This window comes from Rhinolophus sinicus, chromosome 14, assembly GCF_057876585.1.
Source record: "Rhinolophus sinicus isolate RSI-liver-muscle chromosome 14, RSI-T2T, whole genome shotgun sequence".
Lineage (NCBI taxonomy): Eukaryota > Metazoa > Chordata > Mammalia > Chiroptera > Rhinolophidae > Rhinolophus > Rhinolophus sinicus.
The window spans coordinates 20,037,900-20,061,810 of NC_142514.1; the positions used below are offsets into that span (position 1 = coordinate 20,037,900).

The following is a 23,911-nucleotide window of genomic DNA, read 5'->3' on the forward strand; positions in this document are numbered from 1 at the left end:
ACGTGTGTATCGAGTTTGCGTCTGTGTGTCCGTGTGTGCTGTGGACCATGTATCAGCTATGTTTCTGTGTGCGTGTCTGTGCCCCCCCCCCGTCCCCGCAAACCCCCACATCCCACCCTGAGGCCTGGGATTCCAGACTGTGGCCTTCTCCAGCGGAGTTGCGCCTGATAGTCCCCTGGGGCGAGGATGGTCGTCCCCCTACAGGGAGGCTCAGCCTACCCCATCCCCACCTGTTGGGCAGCGCCAGTTTGGTGCCCCGGGGGCTGAGTAACCCGGAGTCACCTCAGGTAGGGATCAGCACCGAGACACGTGTGGGAGACTCCTCCTGGCCGCTGGCCTCCGAGAACGGGCCTCCCCGGGATCGAGTTCGTGGCCTCGCTGCGCTCTGCGGCCTCTGGAACGCAGCTCCCGAGCTCCCGCGGTCGCTCAGCGGTCTCAGAGCTGGGCTCTGGCTCTGAGGCCCCCCACCCCCACCCCCTGGCCAATCAGCACGGGGTCATCCAACACAGCTTTAACTTCGACCTCTCCATGTCTGAGAGGGCGCCAAGCCGACCTCCTCCTTATCCTCCCCCGCCCTGCAGCAACTTTGCCTCCCCTCCCACCTTGAGATCAAACCCATGGGGTACAAATAAGCTCCCATACCCCTACCACCTTCACCTTAACCCCAGGAGCTCTCCTGTGACCCAACTCCTGCCAGCAGGGGGGATTGTTAAGAACTGAGGTTTGGGAGTGAGACCTTGAGCAAATTACTTCTATTCTTCAGGCCTCAGTTTCCTCATCTGCCTTGTAGTAATGGTGTATGGTACTTGGTAGATTTCAAAGTAAGGGTCTGTGAGCGCCAGGGAACAAAAGATGATTTTGAGGATTGTTAGAGCCGCAGAGGCTGTGATTTGAAGTTGGGGGACCTGGGTTCAAATTCTGCCTTCAACACTTGCTGTCCTTGTGACCTTGGGCAGGTCATTGCACTTCTAAAGTTCCTGGCAACCTTGTAGCTATTGCTTACTGTTAGAGCTTAATTCAGAAGTCCTTAGTGGAAGAAATGGGGTCAGCGCTGGCCCCCAATCTGGATAGAGTCAACCCAACTTCCTGAATGCCTCCTGAGCCCCTCTACCCCCCTTAGGGTGTGTGTGTGATGTCTCTCAGCCATGTAAGTCTGGCAGTAATTTATTCCACTGCATTCTAGTTCATTTTGCCCTTTTGGTTGCTGGAGTTGAGGACAGCAGGAATGAGGGAGGGGCTGCCCCCGTGGTTTCAGGTTGGGCAATAAATGCTTGTCTGGGCAGCTGGCCCTTCTGAACCATGGGGCTGGAAACTCCATAGGAAGTCGTGAGAGTGGGGGTGCTGCGCTCCTGGGCAGCTTGCTGCCCAGCTCAGGTGTCAGGAAAAATCCAGGGTGGGACCTTGCTTGCTCAAGGCATGCTGCCATCCTTCCATGCTTTCATCAGCTAAGCTAGAGTTGAGGGTGGCCTATTCATGCAGGTCTGGGTTAGCTAGAATTGTAGGGGCTCCTTGTTTCTCCCTTTCTCCTTCAAGCCCTCTCCCTGCACCCAGATGCATCCTATCCTTTCACACTCTCAGGGTCTCTCTCATCTGTCCCTTTCTCTCCATCCTCAGCCATCTCTCCACTGCAGGCAGGCTCCAGCCTCTTCCTTCCATCCCTTCCTCCATGGTGCCAGAGAGCTTTTGAAAACAAAAATGCATGTTGAAACCCCTTGAAGGCTCCCCATTGCCTTCAGGGTTTAAGTCCCTCCCCCTTGGCTCTGTTGCCTGCCTGTTCAGTTCCATCTCATTTGTGCCCCTTGTCCCTGCATCCTCTGCTCTGGTCACTCTGACCTACTTATCAATATCACCTAACTGCCCATTGCCCGCTGTCTCCTCTCTGTGCCTTTCCACAAGCCGTGCTTTCTCACCAAAACTCTCTAACTCCACCTCTTCACCTGGTGAACTCCTGCTCCTCCAGGTCTCAGCTTAGGTATCATATCCTGCCTGAAGTCTTCCTTGGTTACTCCTGTTCTAGCCCAGGAAGGGAAGGTGGGGGTTGATTGGAATTTTTTCGTAGCATTGTAATGATTGTAATTACAGTTTATTGTTCCTTCCCCGCTTACAGACCGTGAGCTCTGTAAGGACAGGGATTGAGTATTTAGTTCACCTCTGAATCCTTAGTGCCAAGCACAAGGCCTGGCCCACTTGTGCTGAATAAAATACATGTGGCGTGAAAGAATGAATGAAGTCCAGCGGCTTAAGTTCTGAGCTGGAGGTGCCAGATGGGGGCGCACTGATTCCACTGAAAATAGAGATTAAAGAAATAGGTTTCCCTCCAGGAATCTGGAAAATTCTGCTGGGGGGATGGTGTTGCGTGTGAAAAGGACACGGAGAGAGTGTCATCAGGGAGCTGGGAGTTGGGGAGGTTAAGTCCCTGGCAGAGAGAAAGGCAGCAGGTCTCTGCCTGCCAGCCCCTCCCCCAGCTCCCCACACCACCTCCTACTGCCCTCCAACCCCACCTCCAGCAGCTGGCGGGGGCCAGAGTCAGTGGACAGGCCTTTGTACTGGAGGCCTTGGCAGTTGGTGAGAGGCATTGAGTCCCAACCGTCAGTGTGAGTGTCTAGGGAAGAGGGAGGGTCCTGCCTCGGGAGGGGGGACTCTCCCTGAGTCCCAGATCTGAGAGTGGGCAGGTAGGGTCGCAGCCTCTGTTCTGGCTGCTTGTGAGCATGGGGGGAGGGAGGAGAGCTGCTCTCTGTGGTGACCTCTGCAGGTGGCGTTAGGTCAGTTGAGGTGTGGGCAGGTGCTGGCGTCTGGGCAGTCAGAGTGGGGAGAGTGTGTGTGTGTGTGTGTGTGTGTGTGTGTGTGTAAGATTGTGGTTGTGTGATTGTAGCCTGCCTCACAGGACATATGTGTGGACTGTCAGGGCATCTAGCTATCTGGTTACCATGTGTGGCAGGATCTGAGTTTGGAATAGGGAGGCGACCAGCTGCTTTGATCCCCAGGCAGCCTAATGCTAGGGTATTTGGGTCTCTAAGTGTTAAATTCCTGGAGTTTGGGTGTGGAGCTATTTGGGTGGGTGGTGTCTTAGTATCTAGGTGTGGGTCTCTCAGTGCCACGTTGTAGAGGTCAGGGTGTGCCAACATAAAGATGTCCTAGTGTCTCTGGATCTGGAGGTGGGTGTATCCAGGTGTCTGGGAGTCCTCAGGTTAATGGGTGTTCACGTGCAGGAGTGTCTCTGTGTTGTATCTTGCTGTGGGGTTGTCCAGGTGCCTGGGTGTCGGGGTGTCTGAGTGTGGGGTACCCAAGTGTCTGGATATCTGAGTGTGGGATATCTATGTATCTGGCAGTGGGGTACATATGCGTTGGAATATGTGGGTGTTTGGGCGTCTGGCTGTGGGGTGCCCTGTGTACCTGTTTGTATGTGTAGGTGTGTATGTCTCCTGGAAAGGGGTGTGCACGTATTGGGTGGGGAGTGTCCTGAGGACCAGGGACTAGGGCTCTGCCAGCTCAACTTGTGACACCCTCTTCCGTGGGCTTGCCTCCTGATCTCCCTTCAGACCCTTGCCTCTGGAGGAGCCCCCAATGGTTAGTCAGTTAGGAGCTGCGCAATCCCAATAGAACTTTCTATGATGATGGAAATGTTCTCTACCTGTACTCTCTAAGACAGTGGCCACTTAGTCACACTGGTTATTAACTTTAAGTTAGTAAAAAGTCATTAAAATAAAAATTCAGTCCCACAGTCTCACCAGCTAGATTTCATGTCCTCAAGAGTCTCTTGTTACTAGTGGCTATTGTACTGGTCAGTGCAGGTAGAGGACATTTCCATCACCGCCGGAAGTGCTGTGGACAGTGCAGATGTAGAGGTGTGAGGCCTGCAGCATCTTCAGTGAGGTCTCAGGGAGTGGAGCTGGTCTGGACAGAGCATCACTCAGCAGCCAGTGAAGAAGGTTGGGTTGAACCCATGTCCCCGTCTCCCAGTCCCATCATTTCTTGCCTGGACTATTGCAGTAGCCCCTCCTTGGTCTCCATTCTGCCAACAGCCTCCCAGTGCTTTCATTGCCCTGAGACCTGAATGACTTCTCTCAGGCAGACACAGGCTGCTGCCCCCCTGTCGCCCCAAGCTGAATGTTCTCCAGCACCCACAGGACAAAACCCGCACTCTAACATGGCAGGCAAGGCCTGCGTGACCTAGCCGCTGCTTTTCATGACAGCTCCGTGCTCAGGCTTCTCCCCGACCCCATCCCTCCCTGTCCCCCTTGTGATCCAGGCCAGTGCTGGTCCCAGAACCTGCCAGGCCCTTTCAAACCTCTCTACCTTTGCACAAGCTGTGCCTCCTGCTGAGAATGCCCTCCTACCCTCCTCACCTCCCAGGGCCTACCGACTTGCTCAGCGGTGACGTCACATCCCCGGGGGAGCCTTCTCAGACCGCTCCTGGCACAGTGGGTCAGCGTTCTCCCACATGTACCAATTCCAGTGTGCTGCATTTGTTTTCTGTCTCCTTCCCCACTCACTAGGCTGGGAGCCCCTGAGGGCTGGGCTGAGTCTATCATCTTCCATCCTCATAGGCCTTGTATTAATAAATGGCAGGTGCCCACTTAGTGCTTGCATCAATGTGAGCCCCTGGTACACAGAGAAGGCTTGGCAGGGGTGGAGGGTGGAGCTGGGGCTCCCTCCGGAGGGCAGTCATGGATGGGGGCTGGTATGCCCCCTTGGCTGGCTTTGGGCAGGGGCTGCCTTTGCCTGTGGAATGGCTAGGGGACGACCCCTGGGGTGGATAGCTCAGAAGAGGCTAGATGATTCAGGAGGCCTTGGGCAGGGTGTGGACCCCAGGACCTGACGGCAATCAGAAGGGCTGAGGACAAAGGGGGCTTAGAGTGGTTGCTGAGGTTTTGGAGTTGATTATGGAAATCAGGGGGAAGGAGTGGGAAGGGGAAATTGGGAAGGGGTGCCATTGGGGATATTTGATGGGCAGATCACAGCTGGTGGTGGGGGACAACTGGGGGATGAGCGCTCACTAGCGATGATGATAAATCTGGGGGGTGGGAATAGCTGGGAATGAGGGAACAGGTGGTGTTGGGGGAACAACCAATGGTTGGGGAATAGATGGGAGGGTGGAAAGAAGGGGGATGTGGGGAGGTGTCAGAAGCCTAACTGAACAGGATAGGTGGGTCTCAGCTGAGAGAGGGAAATGCAATGCTCATAATGTGTGTATGTGTGTATATGTGTGTTTACACATGTGCATTCATGTGGTTGTACAGGTGTATAAATATGTGCTTTACCTAGAGTGTGGTGGTTAAGAGCCAGACCATCTGGGTTCTAATCCTGGCTCCACCTCTGATAGCCGTGTGACACTTAGGCAAGTTACTTGACCTCTCTGGGCCTTTAGTGTTCTTAACTGTGAGATGGGATAATAACAGAACACACTGCACGGACTTGCTGGGAAGATATATTTTGTATACATATGTATATAGTTCAGAACAGGTCCTGGCCTATAGGAACTACTGTATAAATGTTAGCTGTTATTCAGTGTGTGTCTATATGTGCAGGCATCCTGTGTGCTCAGAACAGCTTAGTCTTGGCTTCTGATGACGTCCAGGCCTGGGAGGGGTGATAGTGGCAGGAAGGGCAGGAGTGACCAGCCAGGTTGGTTGCGCCTGGCTTGCTCCTCACATCCTCCCCCTGTTCATCCCACTTCCTGCCCACCCTGGACCGTGACCTAATCCAATAGGTCTTCCTGTCTGTCTCTCCCCTGCTGTGGCCTACACTGCCCTGCCCTGAGCTGGGGGCCAGGGGATGTGCTTTAATTGTCCAAAAGCTTTTTAGCAGAATCTGAATTCATTGCTTGCCTGCCAGTGCGCTGGGGCCCTGCTCAGATATAAATACCTGGACAATGTGCTCAGTTCTGGCTGCGCGTCCCGTGGGTGGCAGCGATTTCATCCTGTGCCCTTGGAGAGTCGCTGAGGTGGAAGATGTTGGGGTGGGGGCTGGGGGGGAGGGAAGCCCCAGGGCAGATGAGGCCTCAGCTGCTAACCACGGGGTCGCCACTTCAGCCTGACCGTTTCAGGCACAAGGTTTTCCAGCATGTGCACCCCTCCCCACAACACTTTTGCAGCCGGCCACATCTTTGCCTTTCACCAGTGACTGCTGCCTCGGGGCTGTGGACTGCTCTGAGTGTGTGCTCTCGGGGGTTCCTGCACCTCAGGACAGGGCGCTGCTCTGTGTCCTTGAACTACACTGCACTTCAGCCCTGCACTGCGTGCCTGCGCTGGGGTTCTGCATGGCGTTGGCTGTGTGGACTCTCCCGAGTGTCCGTAGGCTCCGCCTCTGCATTGTCCCACTGAACGGTACCTCCATCCTGCAGTTGTACTGCCATTTATTTGTGTCTTTGCAGCTCTCTTCTGTGCTGTAGTACTCTATCGGGTATCACCGTTACATCGGGCCGTGGACTCTCCTAGGATTTGGGCACAGCTCCTAGCAATGCACCACTGTGCTGTGCCAACAGATGGCATGCCACCCCAACACTGCATCTTTGCATCACATGGCATCTCTGTGCTACACTGCATTATTGCGGTGGGCATTGCACTGCATCGGTTCTGTGGACTTCCCGAGTTTCTGGACACAGCCCCGCTGCCTTCCACCTTGGTGCTGTACCAACACAGTGCACCTTTGCCTCACATTGCACTTCTGTCCCCCTGCTTCACTGCACGCACTGGATATGTGCCTGCTCCGGGCCCAGCCTTTCACCCTGCACCACTGCCGCTGCACTGCTGCCCACTGTGGGATCTCGGCCTTTCTCGGTATTACCACCGAGATGTCGGCTGGTAGCCTTGCCCGGGTTTCTGTTGGCAGCCCCAGCTGAGCAACATCTTTGCCTAGAACGTGCTCACTGCATGCTCATCTGCCCCTTCTTGCACACTGCCCAGAGGGTCTGTACATACTGCAGCTTGGGGCCACTTTGTGGAGCTTTGGCACTGGCCTGGGTTTTTCTGGGCAGCACCTTTGCACAGTACCCAGCAGTGCATCGGTACATTGCACACGATTGCTGCCCCAAGCCCCTACCCTGTACTGTACCTGCTCATTGTTGGGTTGTGTGCACTCTACTGGGTCTCAGGACCCAGAGCCCTTGCACTGAATTCACTGTTCCACATGGCACTGTCACTGCACTCCATGTTTGTGCCACTTTCTATCCCTGCCATCGCGTCTGCACTTGCTCTGCTCCTTGGGACTGTGTTGAGCTTGTGTTCTGGACTGGGTTTCCGCGCCCGGCAGTTCCTTCTGCACCGTACCATATGCTTCTCATCCTTGTATCTCTGTGCTGTTCTGCATGCCTACACTGGACACTTTATTTCCGTGAGAACTCATGGAGCGCCAGCGATACCTGGCCCTGTGCTAGTGTCTGGAGGGGGAGAAGAACGAGGAAGGCTGAACTCAGCACGTGGGCATCCATCCCTCCCCCCCACAGCTATGACGTAGCACTGAGCGCTCGCCCAGCGTCCACGCCATGCACTGCACTGGGGCACTGTGCCTCTGTGAAGTTCTGGGTCATGCCCACGATGGATGTGGCACCTGTACGCAGCGTCATGGCACTGCCCCGTTCTGCCCTGCTGTTCAAGTGTCCGTCTGGGGACTGTGCACACCATGTGTGCTGCATCCCTGCGTTCTGCCTCTGTACTGTGGGGGCTGCTGCCCTCCACCCTCAGCACCCCACACCTGCCACCGCATAGCCCTGTCCCTCCATGGGACAGTTAGAAAGTATAGATCTTTACATTGTACGGGTTTGTGCACTGCCCTCTGCCTCAACTCCTCCCTGGGTTTTGATGTGACGCAGGGTGTCTGCCCAGCAAGGATCTGTGTGCTCTGCCCATTGTTACCTCTGCAAGCCCAGCCCTCCATTCAGCCCTTTGCCTCTGTATGGAGTCTGGCCCTGTCCCATGCCTTCCCCATATGCTACCAATACGGCAGCTCTGCCCTTAGCCTTGGGGTTTGGGGTACATATTCTTTAGGGAGATGGGGAGTGGGTCTGGCCTAAGAGTCCCTTGCTGTAATTGGCTTCCTTCTAGCCTCCGTGGAGATGGAAGTATGGTGTCATCGCCGGGTTCTGTGTTGGCTCCTGTAGGGGTGCCAGCTCAGCTGACTCGCCCTGGGGCCAGCCCTAGTGAGCTTTCTGGTCACAGCTATGCTGAACCCTGGGTGATTAGAAGGTGGGCATGTTGCTGCCAGCCCTGCCCTTAATCAATCCAATTATTCATGCTCCGGAGGGCAGGTCCAGGGTTCCCTTGCCAAGGTCTCGTGTTGATCCCAACAAAGAGAGCTGTGAAGTAGGCGGGGTCCCGTCTCTGGGCTGGAGTCAGGGTTGGGGCTGGTCGAGGTCAGACTGTCTGGATCATGGGGTCAATAAGCCCAGCCACTGTGGGCCACCTGTGTACACCGGGTGTGGGGATGGGCTTCCAAGGTATAAGAGACAGTCCTGACCTCAGGAAGGGAGGAGGTGGAGGTTAGACGGGTCTGAGGTGGAGCCTGGGGTAGGGCTGTGTTGGGCAAGAAAGTCAGGGGTGAGGCCACTGTCGATTCCAGGTTGGGCGGGGCTACCTAGAATAGGGGCGTGGCTTTCGATGATGAAATAGACCTGTGTACAACATTGGGGTTGTATTTGGGTTCCCCAGGCCAGGGTTGGAGCTGTGCCTGGGGTTGGGTGTGGTCTCAAACCTTAAATGTGTAATCTTTTGGGAGAAGTTTTGTTTATCCTGGGGCCACCCTTGGGGACTGGATGTTCTATTGAAAAATCAAAGGGAACAAAAATCTCATTGCAAACAGACTTTGTTTACGTAGGGTCTTCAGAAAACACTGGGGGCGACTGGTAGCTGCAGTTGACACAGCACGATTCCCTTTCTGGTGGGGAGGAAAGCCAAGTGCTCACATGGCTTGTGGTGCAGTCTCTCTCTCTCTCTCTCTCTCTCTCTCTCTCTCTCTCTCTCTCTTGTACCCTGCCATGTACACTCACCACCCCCTTAGGCACATGCTTATCTCTGAATGTGCTCATATACCTCTGCACAGAAATATACACTTACACACCCACAATTTTCACAGCACACTGCCTGGGGGACCACACTTTAAGACACCCATGCTCACCCTCACCTGTTCTCCATAGTGTCTCTCTCTGCCCTCAAGTAATTCTTGCTTACATGCATACTCACACAAATGGAATCAGAATTCTGGAGGTGGAAGCAGCCTTAGAGGTCACCTGGTTCCCCATTCTTATCTCATAAGTGAGGAAGCAGGGGTTCAGAGAGAGCAAGCCACCTGCCCAAGGTCACACAGGGAGTCAAAGGCTCAGCAAGAATTCGATCCGGGTCTCCTGCCTCTCGGTTGAGTACTTCCAAGTTGGTGCCCGGCTGTCACTCTCACAGCCATGTACAAATACACGCACACACACACACACACACACACACACAGATTGGCGTATGAAAACACATGCACATGGAAGGGTGGAGACCCTCACACCAGGCCTCCAGCAGGGAGCCCCCTCCCACACTCTGGCTCCTCCTGCAGAGGTTGCTTTGCCCCTTACATCACCCCATCCAGAGCCCAGCCGGATGTGGATAAACCATCCTCCTGCCCTCCCAAATTGTGGCTGACGGTTGCTCAGGCAACCGCCTGCCAGATTGGGGAGATTAGCTGAGGAATGTAGCTGGGCCAGTTCGAGTTGAGGATGGGGGAGCTGGTTGGGGTCCTGCTTTGATTCAACACACCCTCTCAGGGAGGTCCTGGCAGAGATGGGGTACCCAGGGTGGAACCTGGTTTGCTCCCTGTCCCTAGTCCAGTTGAAACTGTGTCCCCAAGGCTTGGACTAGCCTGGGAGAAGGTAGTGTGTGTGTGTGTGTGTGTGTGTGTGTGTGTGTGTGTGTGTGTGTGTTGTATCTTTCTGGGTGAGATTGGAGTATGTGCTGTTTGCAGCCGGGATGGGGGCTTGAGGCCCCTTTTCTTACCAGTTTCTGACATCTGACTCTCAACCCCTTGGTGGCTTGAACCATTCCTGATCCTATGGTGCCCTCTGGAGAAGTCTTCTGTCCTCGTGGTTTACAGGAAATATCACTTGTCTCGTCTGAATCCAGGTGCTCCCCTGCTCAGACACCTAACTATGGCTTCCCATCTCCGAAGGAGGCCACATTCTCACCTGGCATTTAAGGCCTGCCTCATGTAGCCTTAACCCCGCTCCCTCCAGTCTCATCTCCCATTACTTCAGCCAGTCTGGGCTCTTCTCTGTGCCCTGGGTGAACTGTGTTTATTCATTGCCTTCCTTTGCTGCTGCTGGGCCCTTTGCCTCCAATGCCCTTCCACCCAGCTGTCCTGGTCAGAATGATACCCATCCTTCCAGGCTCTGCTCAGGTGCACCCACCTCTAGGAAGCCTTCCTCTGCACCCACCCCCTCCCTTGGACGCCCCGTGTGGCCTGTCATTTGTCTCATTCCTTCACTCCTCACTCATACAGGGAGGTCTGAGGGCGGGGTGCAGTCTTAACCATCCTGTGCCTCTAAAGTGCCAGGGACCTGCTTTGTACTGTCAGTGTACAACGGCGCTGAATTATGTCCTGTGAATGGCACTGAATTAACACATGTGGCCAGTACTATCCCAGGGCCTGATTTTGTTTGTGCCTAGTCTCCTTGAATAAAGACAAGGGGCTTAAGCCCCAGCTTCTAGGACTTAAGGTGTGGTCTGAGTTTCCATCTGTTAACTAGGAATAATAACAGTACTTAGCTCTGAGTTACTCTGAGGGTTCACCAGTACAGGAGGTTGTGGTGGTGAGTGGCAGCCCCTCGTGCTGGTGGTGATGTGTGTGTACCTGTCTATGTCAGTGACGCTGAGAGAGATTTCCTGCTACCATTCTTGCTCTGAACCAAAATCTGATACAGATTTCTACGCCGGGCTGGTGGCCTCTAGCAGGAGTTGGGTCTCTGGCAGGATTTGGGACTTGGCTTCGGGGTTCCTGAGCCATCCAGACTGGAGGAGATGGGATTTTCCCCAGGAACGGGGAGCACTGTTTGTTCTCATCCCTGGGTGAGCTGGGGAGGAGGTGGGCGTGAGGCCCCAGAGATGTTACCCCCTAAGGGCTGTGGCTGGAATGGGCCTGTTCCAGAGACAGGGCTGGGGATGGACATGGACAGGGGGAGGGAGTCATTCTGCCAAAGGGGGCAGTCTGGATGGAGTCAGTCAGTCGGGGCGGTCAACCTGGCTGGGGTCAGTTGTAGGAGTTATTTGGCAGAGGTCAGGGGTCACTTTGGCCATGGTCAGCCGGTCTGGGGTTAGTCATTCAATCTGGTGGTCATTCTGGCTGAAGTCAGATGGTCTGGCAGTTATCTGGATGACAATGGGGCCACTATGGCCAGGGACAATCAGCTGGGGGCCACTCTGGCTCAGGTCTATCTGTCTGGGGGTCACTTACCTGGGTCAGTCAGTCTGGGGGCTACTCTGGCTAAGGTCAGATAGTCTGGGGGTCCCTTTGACCAGGTCAGTCAGTCTGGGAGTCCTGGCAGCTCATGTGGCCTGGCTCAGAAGGAAGCCAAGGAAAGAGCTGGCACTTCTAGGCTCACCCCAGGGCCATGGGTGAAACATCTGGGGCAGCTGCCTTGTTACTTGTGAAGGAACAAGAAGGGCTTGAGCCCCAACAAGGGCTCTAAATTCTAGGCTTCCCTTTCTGGCAATCCCTCTGTCTCAGGGAGGCCTTGGCTAAGACCCTCAGGAACAGGCTCAGCTCAGGCTGAATGAAATCAGCTGTCGCCTCCTTCAGGAAGCCCTCCCTGACCATCCCTACTGGCCATCTCGTCTCTCTGTGCTGTGCTGTAAATCATTTTCTAGCGGGAGAGCTGAGGCCTTCTCAGCACAAATGGGGTTAAAACCCACTTCCCACAGGCCACAGCCACTATGCTGACCAGGGTTTTTCACATATAGAGGCAAAGAGCTCAGTCCAGGTCCTGCTCCAGCTCTGGAGAGAGGCTTCTGTTATGTCCTCCCATTCACTGGGTGCCAGCGTCATGCCTACTTGTCATCATTTTACACTCTGGTGGTGTCCAGGGAGAGTAAAGGGAGACGACCCCACCCCCAACAAGGGTGAGCCCTTTTGTGCCTGGCTCTGCTGGCTGTTTCCATATATCCTACTTCACGTGCTCTGCCTAACAGATGAAATAAGAGCCTCCAAAAGTGAAGTCACTGGCTGTATGTGCAAATGTCTGCCACTGTTCCTGGCATGGGGTACCCACTCCCCAGTTACTGTCCATTTCTCTTTCTTCCTCTTCTTGAACCTGGGAAGCAGCTCATGTTTGTTCCTTTTCCTAGTGAAGCCTTTTTTGGTGGGAAATATGGCCTTTGGCATCCGACCGACCTGGGTTCAAATCCTGCTTCTGTTGCTCATGTAGACTCAAGTGGCACATGTGAAGAGCTGTTATTTCCTGAGTGTTTGCATGTGCTAGGCATTGCACTCAGTGGACCCCCACATTGAATCCTCAACAACCCCATGTGTGGATGAGAAAACTGAGGCTCAGAAAGGAGAAGTGACTTGCCCACAGTCACAGGTGTTGGTAAATTGCAGAGTCAAGATTCAATCCCAAGTTTGTCTGATGCCAAAGCCCACTCACTTATCTATCATGTTATACTGGACGAACCCTTCACCCCTTGGAGCCTCAGTCACCTTATCTGTCAAATGGGGAGAAGTACCAGTAGCTGGCAGGCACCCAGGACAGGGCCTGGCATGACTTGTGCCTGCTTCCTTACCACCTGCTCAGGCCATTTCCCCGTCTCAGATGCTTTAGACTACCCCTGAAGGGGCTCCAACCGCTGAGGTTCAGAAGTGAGTGCAGGGACCAGAATGCAGTTACTTTCTGAACCAGTGGTGTTTATTAGGTGCCTGACTCAGGGCTTTGATGAGCTAGCTAAGATTTATGGATCTCATTACCAACCAGAGTTCTCACATCCATTTCAATCTCTCCTTCCTTCCTTCTCTTCTCATTTAAACTGTAAACGTTGGTTCCAAATCACGAGACTTTGCTACCTCTAGTCATAGGTGTACCAGTCCACACATGCCCGTACTTTTGTGTGTCACATTCCTGCAGGCAGAGAACTAAGCTGGGTAACTTTGGACAATGACCAAATCGCTTAAGCTCATCTGTCAAGTAGGAATAATAGTGGTACCTGCCTCAGAAGGTGAGGCTGAAGTGATACTCTGCACCTAGAGCATTTAGTACTGTGCAGGGCTTGTTGTAAGCCTGAGATGATCATGGCCATTGTTATTTTTAAGGAGATACTATCAGGGCTGGCTCAGGGCATTCATGACCCGGCCAGTCCCTGGGCCTACTGTCTGTCTTCTATGCAGAAGATGGAGGGACAGGTGACAAGACACTGACTAGCAGTCAGGAGCTCTCGGTTCAAGCCCCACATCTGTCACTAATTAGCTGTGTGACCTTAAGGGAGTCACTCAGCCTCTTTGGGCCTCGGTTTCCTCATCTGTAAAATGGGGATAATTCTAGTCCTGAGCTCATGAATTGGTGTGAGACAGTAATGCTATAGTAATAATGATAACTAGTTTTTGTTGAGGAGGGTCTTTGAGGGGTCATTAAGCAGTGGGGTGACCTGGGGAGTACTAGGAGAGTGGGCAGTGTGAGGAGGTCTGGATTTAGGAGGAGATAATGAAAAGAGGAACTTGGTAGAAGGAGAGAGTGGAGGAGGGAGAGTTTTGTTGGAGGGAGCAATGTGGGGAGGGTGGGTAAGCTTGGGTAAGAGGGGACAGTGTAGGGGCACCAGGAGGGAAGCTGCAGGAGCCCTCCTGGCCAGCAGCCCTGCCCTAGCCTGTGTTAACCAGGCTCTGCCTTCACAGCCGGCTGCACCTTCGAGGAGACGAGTGACCCAGCAGTGCCATGCGAGTACAGCCAGGCCCAGTACGATGACTTCCAGTGGGAGCAAGTACGGATCCACCCTGGTACCCGGGCTCCTGCAGACCTGCCCCATGGTGAGCTTATTCTCAGTCACCATTCCCCCTTTGTCTCCTTCTAGGGGCATTCTCCCCACTTGCTGTGTGACCTTGGGTATATTACTTAACCTCTCTGGGCCTCATCTGCTTTTGGCATCTGTAATGATATATATGACATTATGAACGTGGAGGTCTCTGGCAACTGTCCAATTGTGTATATCAGGTAGTTTTATCTGTAAAATGGGTGCAGGTTCAAGTAATCAAAGACCCTTACAAGCTATAAGTTAAAACCCAGCTACCATTACCCCTTATGCAGTTTAGCTCAGGATGCACCCTTACTCCCACAAGGTTCCTAAATCTTCCACCTTCTGGGAGGCTCTCTTCATCCTGAGAGCCTCTGAATCCTGGTTTCCCAGGACTTGAAGATGCTGACAGAGCAGTAACATTGGAGGCTGCATGTGTGTAAAACCTTCCTTCCTCTGCCCCCTTTTTCCTGTAAGTCCCAGATCCTTCCCAGCTTCCACGTTGCCCTGTCTCTCTTTTAGGGTGGGGCACTTGACATTGTGAGCGCTGGACTGGGAGTCAGGAGACTAATTATATAGATTCTAGTGCTGGCTTCCTGCTCTGATGGTGGCGCCTAACCACCGATTTCAGCTTCAAGTCCTGGCATTGTCACTTTACGAGCTGTATGACCTTGGGCAAGTCACTTAACTTCTCTGAGTTTCCATTTTCTTAACTGTAAAATGGGGAGAAAATTATCCATTTCATAGGGTTATTAGATAATGCCTATAAAGTACATAACAGGGAGGTGGTGTGTAAGGATTCAATTAAGGTTTAGTTGCTGTTGGAGGTATTTGAGGGGGCCCAATTATTAGCACCCCTTTCACTGGGTGCAGAATCAATTGGGGATTAAGAAAAGGATAAGACAAACTATCAACCTTATTACCGATAAAGGCTGGGTCGGAGGACATAGCATAGTGTGAGAACCAGATGGGCTTGCTGAGGGCACCCAAGCATCGGACAGCCTGCAGACCCCTTTCCTTTGCCCTATCACAGGAGTGGGCCAGGGTCTAACTGTTCAGATTATAGCACTGCCAAGCTAGTGCCTGCTGTCAAGGGTGCAGGGAATGGGCAGCAAAGGTTCTCAGTGGAGGAGCCAAGACCTGAAGCGAACAGGAGAGAGGCACTCCAAGACCTGGCATGGGCAGCCTCCACGCCCTCATCTACCACTGGCCTTGCCTCCTGGAGCCCTCCCTGCCTCTCCCTTCTGGGCCACTGTGCCCTCCCTGGGACTTTCATCTCTGCCTTCACAGGGCTCTCAGCTCCTTGTTTGGCCTCTGTACTCTCAGGTATCAAAATCTGACCTGTATGACAGTGATCTGTCAAGGTGCCCTCCATGGTAGGGACACTATGCGGGCTGTCTCCATATCCCCAGGGCCCCGTCGGGCACAAGGTGATGTGAATTCACCTCTAACAGTGCCTCTCTCTCACGCACAAGCAGAGGCATATCCAGTGAGACGGGAGACATTCAGCATATACCATGGGGAGGCAGTGGTCAGCAAGACAGACAGTCTCTGCTCTCTTGGCGCTCACATTCTAGGGGAGGGTGGTGGGGGTGGGAAGAGAAGGAAGGAGGGAGATTCACACTCAGAGAGCAGGAGAGAGGAGAAGGAGGAGCCACACGGATGAAGGGAGTAAATGAAAGAGAAGGGGAGGGATGCAGAGTGAGGAAAACCTAGGGAAAAAGAGAGGAGCGAGGTAGAGGGAGGAAGAGGCAAGAACAAAGTATCAGATGGAAAGGGGGAGAAAGACACACAGCTGCTCAGAGGGAGAGGAGAGAGGGGGACGGGGGAGTAGGCCAAGAGAGACTCCTGGGGGCGGGGGGCTGCCTCCTCCTGGGTGGGGATGGGGACCTGGGGTTTTGTTTACTACCCCACAGGGACTGAGCCAGGCGCCTCCTTCATAGGCTTCTGACTCAGATGAATGAGAGGCCCTCCAGCGGAGTCCCTGGGGAGTCCTCCCAGAGCAGGGAGCTGAAAGTGCTTGTGTTGGCTGGCAGCCAAGCCCAGGGGAAGTAGCCCGGGTGGCTGCGAATACCCCCTTGGCAGCTCCTGGGACCTTTCCCCACAGAAGGGAAGTCGTAATCCCCCAGCCAGGTCCTGAGGAGTCCAGCCCACTCTCGCACCCCACCCCCAGGCTAGCACACAGCCTGGATCTCTGGGGAAGGGGCAGGGCTGCATTTCTCCAGGTCGGAAATCGGGAGAATTGTATCCCAGGAATTTAGACTCGGGGATGGGGGCTGGAAGGGTAGTTAGAGTCCTTTCCTTCAATCTGTTCTACACATCCATTCAGCTTGGGATCAGAGCCTGTGCTGAGGACACTGTGGAGCCTTGAGGCTTCACAGGCTGGTAGGAGACCTAGTACCTTCATTAATGATCAAAGGGCCAGGCGAGAAGCCCATAGAAGGACAGGGGGGAGGCTTCAGAAGAGGTGGCCTTCGAGGGATGGTCCTGCCGACTCTTGAATCCTCAGATGAATGACCTAGTCCCTGCCTCCTAGGACAGCTCAGAATGTGGGGAAAGCTTGGATCAGCATGAGCTTGGATTATGATTGTAGGTGGTAAGGAGCCATAAAAGGTTTGACACAGTTAGATTTGCGGGGGTTTTTGCTGCTGTAACTCTCTCCTTTGGGAGCAGATGCAGGGAAGTGAAGGGACTTACCCAGTGAATCAGAGCTGGGACCAAAATTCAGAACCCCTGACTCATGTGGGTCCAAATGCCTGGACTCCTTTGTTTCTGCCCCCTCCTCTGTCCACCTGATGACCCTGGTCCTTCCCCAAGGTCTCCTCAGCTCCTAACTCTTCCTCTTCTCTTTCTAGGCTCCTACTTGTTGGTCAATGCTTCCCAGCATGCCCCAGGCCAGCGAGCCCATGTCATCTTCCAGAGCCTGAGTGAGAATGACACCCACTGTGTGCAGTTTAGCTACTTCCTGTACAGCAGGGATGGGCACAGCCCAGGCACCTTGGGTATTTACGTGCGTGTCAACGGGGGTCCCCTGGGCAGCGCTGTCTGGAATATGACTGGATCCCATGGCCGTCAGTGGCACCAGGCTGAGCTGGCTGTCAGCACCTTTTGGCCCAATGAATATCAGGTGGGCTGGATTCAGTCTGTGGTCAGCCTATACCTGGGGGCAGCAGGTTGAGGGGTGTCAGCTTGAGGTCAGAGTAAGCAAGGGCTGGGGTTGGAATTAGTTTGTGTTCAGCATCAGGGTCAATATGTGGTCAAGGTCAGGGGTTAGTCTGTGGTCAGCATTGGGTTTCAGTGATGGTTCAGTCTGGGTTCAGCAGCAGAGGTCATTCTTAATAGGAATGAATAGTCTATGGCAGGGGTCAAGGGTGAGGTGGAACTGCACTGACCTGGAAACCCTGTCTGGCTGGGAAGAGTTTTGCTACTTCAAGGTAACTGTCCTTGGGATCAAGGAATGGGATAGAACCTCTGGCCTTGACCTTGTCAGCCGTTGGTGCTGACACCCCACCTTCCCCACTAGCTGGCATGGTTGGAAGGGTTGTTGTGAGTGGGACTGACCTCCGCTGGTTGCAGATGGGGCTAAAAGGGGGCTCTTGTGGCTCCTCCCCAGGCAGGGCTGGAGGCCAGTCAGTATGACAGGGACCTTCCCGCCTTCCCCAGGTGCTGTTTGAGGCCCTCATCTCCCCAGACCGCAGGGGCTACGTGGGCCTAGATGACATCCTGCTTCTCAGCTACCCCTGTGGTGAGTCCCAGCCCACGCAGGCGCAAGGTGAGGGGTGCAGGTGGCCATGGTTCCTGCCTCTAGGGGACATAGGCCCAGCTCACACCTTGGCTCTGTTTCCACAGCAAAGTCCCCTCACTTCTCCCGCCTGGGCGACGTGGAGGTCAACGCGGGCCAGAACGCCTCATTCCAGTGCATGGCGACAGGCAGAGCGGCCGAGGCAGAGCGCTTCCTCCTGCAGGTGAGGGGGGCGGGCGCGGACCTTGGGCAAAGTGTGTGTGGAGGGCTTCTTCTGGGCCTGGCCCCCAGGTCAGGAGCTGACTCCTTCCTTCAGCCTCCAGCACCGTGCACATGCCTAGGTTCTGCTCTGCCCTCTTGGGTGCCTCCATTGCCCCAGGACAGAGCGCAGCTCCAGGATCCCCCAGCTACACTCTCCATCAAAGGCAGAGCGACTATCTTTCCTTCCTGTGGTGGAGACGGTTGCAGGAACCCCATGTGCCCCCAGCATAGTAGGGACGGCTAAATGGGGCCAGGACAGTTACTGGCCCGATTCAGAGCAAGGTTGGGACTCCCTGCCCCCCGGCGTCCCTGACGTTGTCGCCCGTCTCCTCGAGCAGCGGCAGAGCGGGGCGCTGGTGCCCGCGGCTGGAGTGCGGCACATCAGCCACCGTCGCTTCCTGGCCACCTTCCCGCTGGCCGCCGTGGGCCGCGAGGAGCAGGACTTGTACCGCTGCGTGTCCCAGGCCCCGCGCGGCGCAGGTGTCTCCAACTTCGCAGAGCTCATCGTCAAGGGTCAGCACAAGCACGCTCGCCGAGGGGGGATCTGCACCCTCCGAGGGTCGGGGCCGGCGAGGGGAGCGGGGACTCACAGGGGCGGGGTCTGTTCCAGGGATGTGTCCGACAGCGTCTCACCCGGGCCATGGTCTGACTGGGGACCCGGCCCGTGGAGGGTGCAGCGCCTCTCCCCAGAGGAGATCTGATCGAGGGGGCGGGGTCTGACTGGGAGGTGGGCTAGCGGAGGAACAGGGTCAAGGTGTGAGCTCCGCAAGGCTGGGCCTGGCTGTTGGGACTTGGGGTTGACCCGAGTGTCATGCCGTCAGCCTGTGGAAGCTAGGACTTGGAATTTGGAAGGGAATGAGGGAGAGGGTCTGGGCTGAGGGGTGAGGGAGGGGTCAGCCTTTGGAGCGAGCCTCCCCTTAAGGCCTGGGCATTTCATGGGGGCCCAAGGTTGGGAGTTGCATGAGGGGTCTGAGAGGACAGGGAGGGCTCTTTGGGATTTGGGTGTGGAGCTGGGGGCCAGGATCTCACAGCCGCACCGTTGCCTTCGCCTCTCCGCTATGTCCTCGCAGAACCCCCCACTCCCATCGCACCCCCGCAGCTGCTGCGCGCGGGTCCCACCTACCTCATCATCCAGCTTAACACCAACTCCATCATTGGCGACGGCCCGATCGTTCGCAAGGAGATAGAGTACCGTATGGCGCGTGGCCCGTGGGCCGAGGTGCACGCGGTCAGCCTACAGACCTACAAACTCTGGCACCTGGACCCCGACACCGAGTATGAGATCAGCGTGCTGCTCACGCGCCCCGGTGACGGCGGCACTGGCCGCCCGGGGCCGCCCCTGGTCAGCCGCACCAAGTGCGCAGGTGGGTGCCTCTTGGACACCGGGTGGGCTCAGGGAAACCGAGGGGCAAAGGGGCACGTTCCGAGAGGTAGTAGGTCCTGCATCTGTGCTTCTAAAACTTTCTAAAATGTTGTGATTTTTTCCTCATTGTTATGGTAAAGATAATAATGACAGCTAAAACTTTTGTGCCAGACACATATGTATGTGTATGCACATGCGCGCGCGCACACACACACACACACACACACACACACACACACACCGATATAAAACTCCCAACCCCATCAAGATACTCTTGTCATTCATTTTACAGATGAAGTGAGAGATGTTAAGTGATTGGCCCAAAGTCACACAGCTAGTGGCAGAGATGGCATTGGAACACTTGACTGGCTGGCTCCAGAATCTGTGTTCTTAATTTTATATTATATCATCTAGATAAACAACTAAACATTAAAGTGTGTTATTAAATTCTACCTCTTGGGTTCTCTTGTCTGGGCATTTGAGCCTGAGGTCTGCTCTTCCATGTTAAAAAGGGTGAAGCAGCTGTTAGGAGAGATGGCACACCTGCACAGGAAGAGCCTCTTTTTTTTGTTTAATCTGAAGAGAGATTGAGAACAGAACAATTTTCTCACTCTGTGATTTCAGCGGGGTTTTTAATTGAAATTTTTATTGCAGTAATTGTAGAGTCTTACGCAGTTGTAAGAAAAAATACAGAGAATTCCCCATATCCTTACGCTGTTTCCTGCAATGGTAACATTTTGCAAAACTGTAGTATAATATGTCACAATCAACATATTGACATTGATACAATGTACAGATCTTATTCAGACTTCCCTAGTTTCACTTGTTATTTGTGTATATGTGTGTGTGTTTAGTTCTGTACAGATTATCACATGTGTAGGTTTGTATATTTACCACCACAGTCAAGATACTGAACAGTTCAACCAATTTGAGAATCCTTAGCGTTGCTTTTTTCATATCCACACTCACCTTTATGCCTTCCTTTACCCCAACCCCTGATAACCACAAATCTGTCCTTCATTCCTAAAATTTTGTTATTTCAAAAATGTTATACAAATCATGAAATCATATAGTATGTAACTTTTGGAATTGACTTTTTAATTTGATACTTTGAGTTTCATTGAGATATAATTCACATCTCATACAATTCACTCGTTAGAGTGTACAAGTCAATGTTTTTTAGTATATTTGCAAAATTGTACAACCATCACCATAATCAATTTTAGAACATTTTCACCACCCCAAAAGCAAAACTTACACCCTTTAGCAGTCCCCCTGCCCCATTTCATTTTAACACCTCCAACTCTAGGCAACCACTAATTTACTTTCTATCGCTATAGATTTGACTCTTTTGGACATTTCATATAAATGGAATCATACAATATATAGTCTTTTGTGACTGGCTTCTTTCACTTAGAATAATGTTTTTAAGGTCTTTCCATGTTGTGGATGTCAGTACTTTATTCCTTTTTATTGCTGAATAATATTCCATTGTATGGACATACCACAATTTATTTATCTGTTCATCTGTTGATGGTCATTTGGGTTGTTTATTCTTTTTGGCTATTATGAACAATATTTCTATGAATATGTGTGGACAGGTTTTGTGTGGACATATGTTTTCATTTCTCTTGGGTATATAGCATATACCGGGGGTGCCAAAAAAATGTATACACATAACTTGTATTCATCTTTTGTTATCGGTATATATTGAGTAGTATACTTTTAATACAATTTTTTTCCTTTCTTAAAATGTGTATACATTTTTTTGGCACCCTTTGTGTATGTCATATGGTAACTATGTTTAACCTTTGAGGTTCTTCTTTGAGGAACTGCTTGACTTTTCCTGTTTTACATTCCCATCAGCAATGTATGAGGGTTCCAGTTTCTCTACATTGTCACCACCACTTGTTATTACTTGTTTTCTGATTATAACCCTCCTCATGGTGTGAAGTGGTATTTCATTGTGGTTTTGATTTGCATTTCCCTGATGGTTAATGATTGAACATTTTTTCATGCGCTTACTGGGCATTTGTTTGTCTTCTCTGTAGAAATGTCTATTCAGATCCTTGACTTACTTTTAAGTCAAGGAGTTTTTGTCTTTTTATTATTGAGTTTTTGTCTTTTTATTATTGAGTTGTAAGTGGTCTTTATATATTCTGGATACTAGACCCTTATCAGAAGTACCATGTTTCCCCAAAAATAAGACCTGGCTGGACCATCAGCTCTAATGCATCTTTTGGAGCAAAAATTAATATAAGACCCGGTCTCATTTTAATATAATATAAGACCGGGTCTTATATAATATAATGTAATATAATATAATATAATACCGGGTCTTATATTAATTTTTGCTCTAAAAGATGCATTAGGGCTGATCGTCTGGCTAGGTCTTATTTTTGGGGAAACACAGTATTTGCAGATATTTTCTTCCACTTTTTAGGTTGTCTTTTAATTTTCTTGATGGTGTCCTTTGAGGCACAAAAAATTTTAATTTTAATGAAGCCTATTTTTTTTCTTTTGCTGTTTGTCCTTTTGATGTTATGTCTAAAAAAATAATTGCCCAATCCATCGTTTTTGTTTTTCTGAGAGTTTTATAGTTTTAGCTCTTACATTTAGGTCAGGGGTGTCCAAACTTTTTTCAACGTTTTTTACCAAGGGCCATATGCGGTAAAATACACAAATAGCCGGGCCACTCACTCGAGGTGAAGTACGTATTGCCTCACCTGGTTTATTTAAGTAAACTAAATATATTTTGGAATTTGCTGCGGTCCAATTAACAATGGATCATGGGCTACAGTTGGCCCGTGGGCCGCAGTTTTGACACCCCTGATTTAGGTCCTTGATCTATTTTGAGTTCATTTTTGTATATGGTGTGAGGTAGGCATCCACCTTCATTCTTTTGCCTGTGGATATCCAATTTTTCCATTTATTGCAGCGTTTATTGAAAAGACTCTTCTTTTCCCATTGAATTGTCTTGGCACTGAGATTGGGTTTTTTTCTCAGCATAATTACTTGGAGACTCATTCAAATTATGTATATCAATAGTTCGTTCTTTTTTTATTGCTGAATAGTATTCCATGGTGTGGATATACCACAGTTTGTTTAACTATTCACTTGTTGAAGGACATTTGGACTGGCTCCAATTTTTGGCTATTACAAGTAAAGCTGCTATGAACATTCATGTACAGGTTTTTGCATGACTATAAACTTTCATTTTTCTGGGATAAATGCCCTAGGGTGTAGTCAATGGATTATACAGTAATTGTGTATTTAGTTTTATCAGAAACTGCCAGATTGACTGTATTGTTTTATATTTTCACTGGTGAGATGTGAGTGATGCAGTTCTCTTCTTCCTTGCCAGCATTTGGTGTTGTCATTATTTTTGTTATTTTAGCCATTCTCAGAGGTGTGTAGTAATATCCCATCCTGGTCTTAGTTTTCATTTTTTTGAATGCGTAATGATGTTGAATATCTTTTCATGTGCTATTTGCCATCTGTATTCCTCTTTGGTGAATTGCTCATGTCTTTGCCCATTTTCTAATTGGATTATTTGTTTTTTACTGTTGAGTTTTGTGACTTCTGTACACCTTTTAGATACTAGTCCTTTGTTGGGCACGTAGTTTGTAAATATCTTCTCCCAGCTTTTAACTTGTCTTTTTATCCTCTTTCCTAGTCTTCTACAGGGCAACCATTTTTAATTTTGATGAGGGCCAGTTTATCAAAATTTCCTTTTATGAATTGTGCCTCTGGGGTCAAGTTAAAAAACTCCTTGCCTAGCTGTAGATCCCAAAGATTTTTTTCTCTCTCTTTTTTTTCTTCCTAAAAGTGTTATAGTTTTACATTTTACACATAAGTCTATGATCCATTTTGAGTTAATTTTTGGATAAGGTAAAGGTTTAGGGCAAGGCTTATTTTTTTTTTTTTTTTGTCAATTGATAGTCTTAAGTGTTTTTAAAAGCTGATCTGGGAAGCTCCTAAAATCCAGTTTAATGTCACATCTGGGGAGACCCTTAGGTGGTGGGTCTGAGTATTCCAGTGGGAATTACTTTCTAGCTGAGGGATCTGGGTCAGGCTGCTGAACCTCTTGGAACTTTAGTCCTCTTGTTTTATACAACGGGAATAATAACAATCTTTACTATACAGGGTAAGTGTAAAGATTCATTCAACAAACGTTTATTGAGTGGCTGTTATGTTTCAGGTACTATTGTAGTTGCTAGGCCATAAGACGGGACCCAGACAAAGACCATTAGCATGTGAGTTCTGCATGTGGAACTCACATTCTGGGGGGCAGGGGGACAGTAAACAAGTGAAGCATATAGTTTGTCAGAAGATGATAAGTGTGGTGAAGAATAAAGCAGGGAGGGAGATGAGCTGTGGGGGTAGGAGGATTGTTATTTTAAAAAGGCTCAAGGGAACTGTTTGCAGAGAAGCACACATTTCAGCAGAGGCCTGAAGGAGGTGAGAGGCTGAGCTGAGCAGGAAGCTGGAGGCATTGCTGGGTGAAGGATCATTTCTGGCTGACTGAACAGCAAACTCAAGGGCCTGGAGACTGGAGCATGCTTGGCATGTGTGAGGAGCAAC

General features: G+C 51.5%; 1 protein-coding gene across 7 annotated transcripts in view; it reads left to right on the forward strand.

The window, feature by feature from the left end:
- PTPRU (protein tyrosine phosphatase receptor type U) overlaps positions 1-23,911 on the forward strand; it is a 77,607-nt gene that overhangs the window by 1,708 nt on the left and 51,988 nt on the right. For 5 of the 7 annotated variants that reach the window (XM_088790809.1, XM_088790806.1, XM_088790807.1 and 2 more), the window contains exons 2-7: positions 13,846-13,977; positions 16,817-17,088; positions 17,625-17,706; positions 17,811-17,926; positions 18,303-18,477; positions 19,035-19,328. In XM_088790809.1, the coding sequence (XP_088646935.1) occupies positions 13,846-13,977; positions 16,817-17,088; positions 17,625-17,706; positions 17,811-17,926; positions 18,303-18,477; positions 19,035-19,328 (1,071 nt within the window). Of the gene's footprint in view, positions 1-2,527; positions 2,595-4,250; positions 4,426-13,845; positions 13,978-16,816; positions 17,089-17,624; positions 17,707-17,810; positions 17,927-18,302; positions 18,478-19,034; positions 19,329-23,911 lie in introns of those variants that run through there. The other 2 variants (XM_088790811.1, XM_088790812.1) reach the window with 2 other exon arrangements.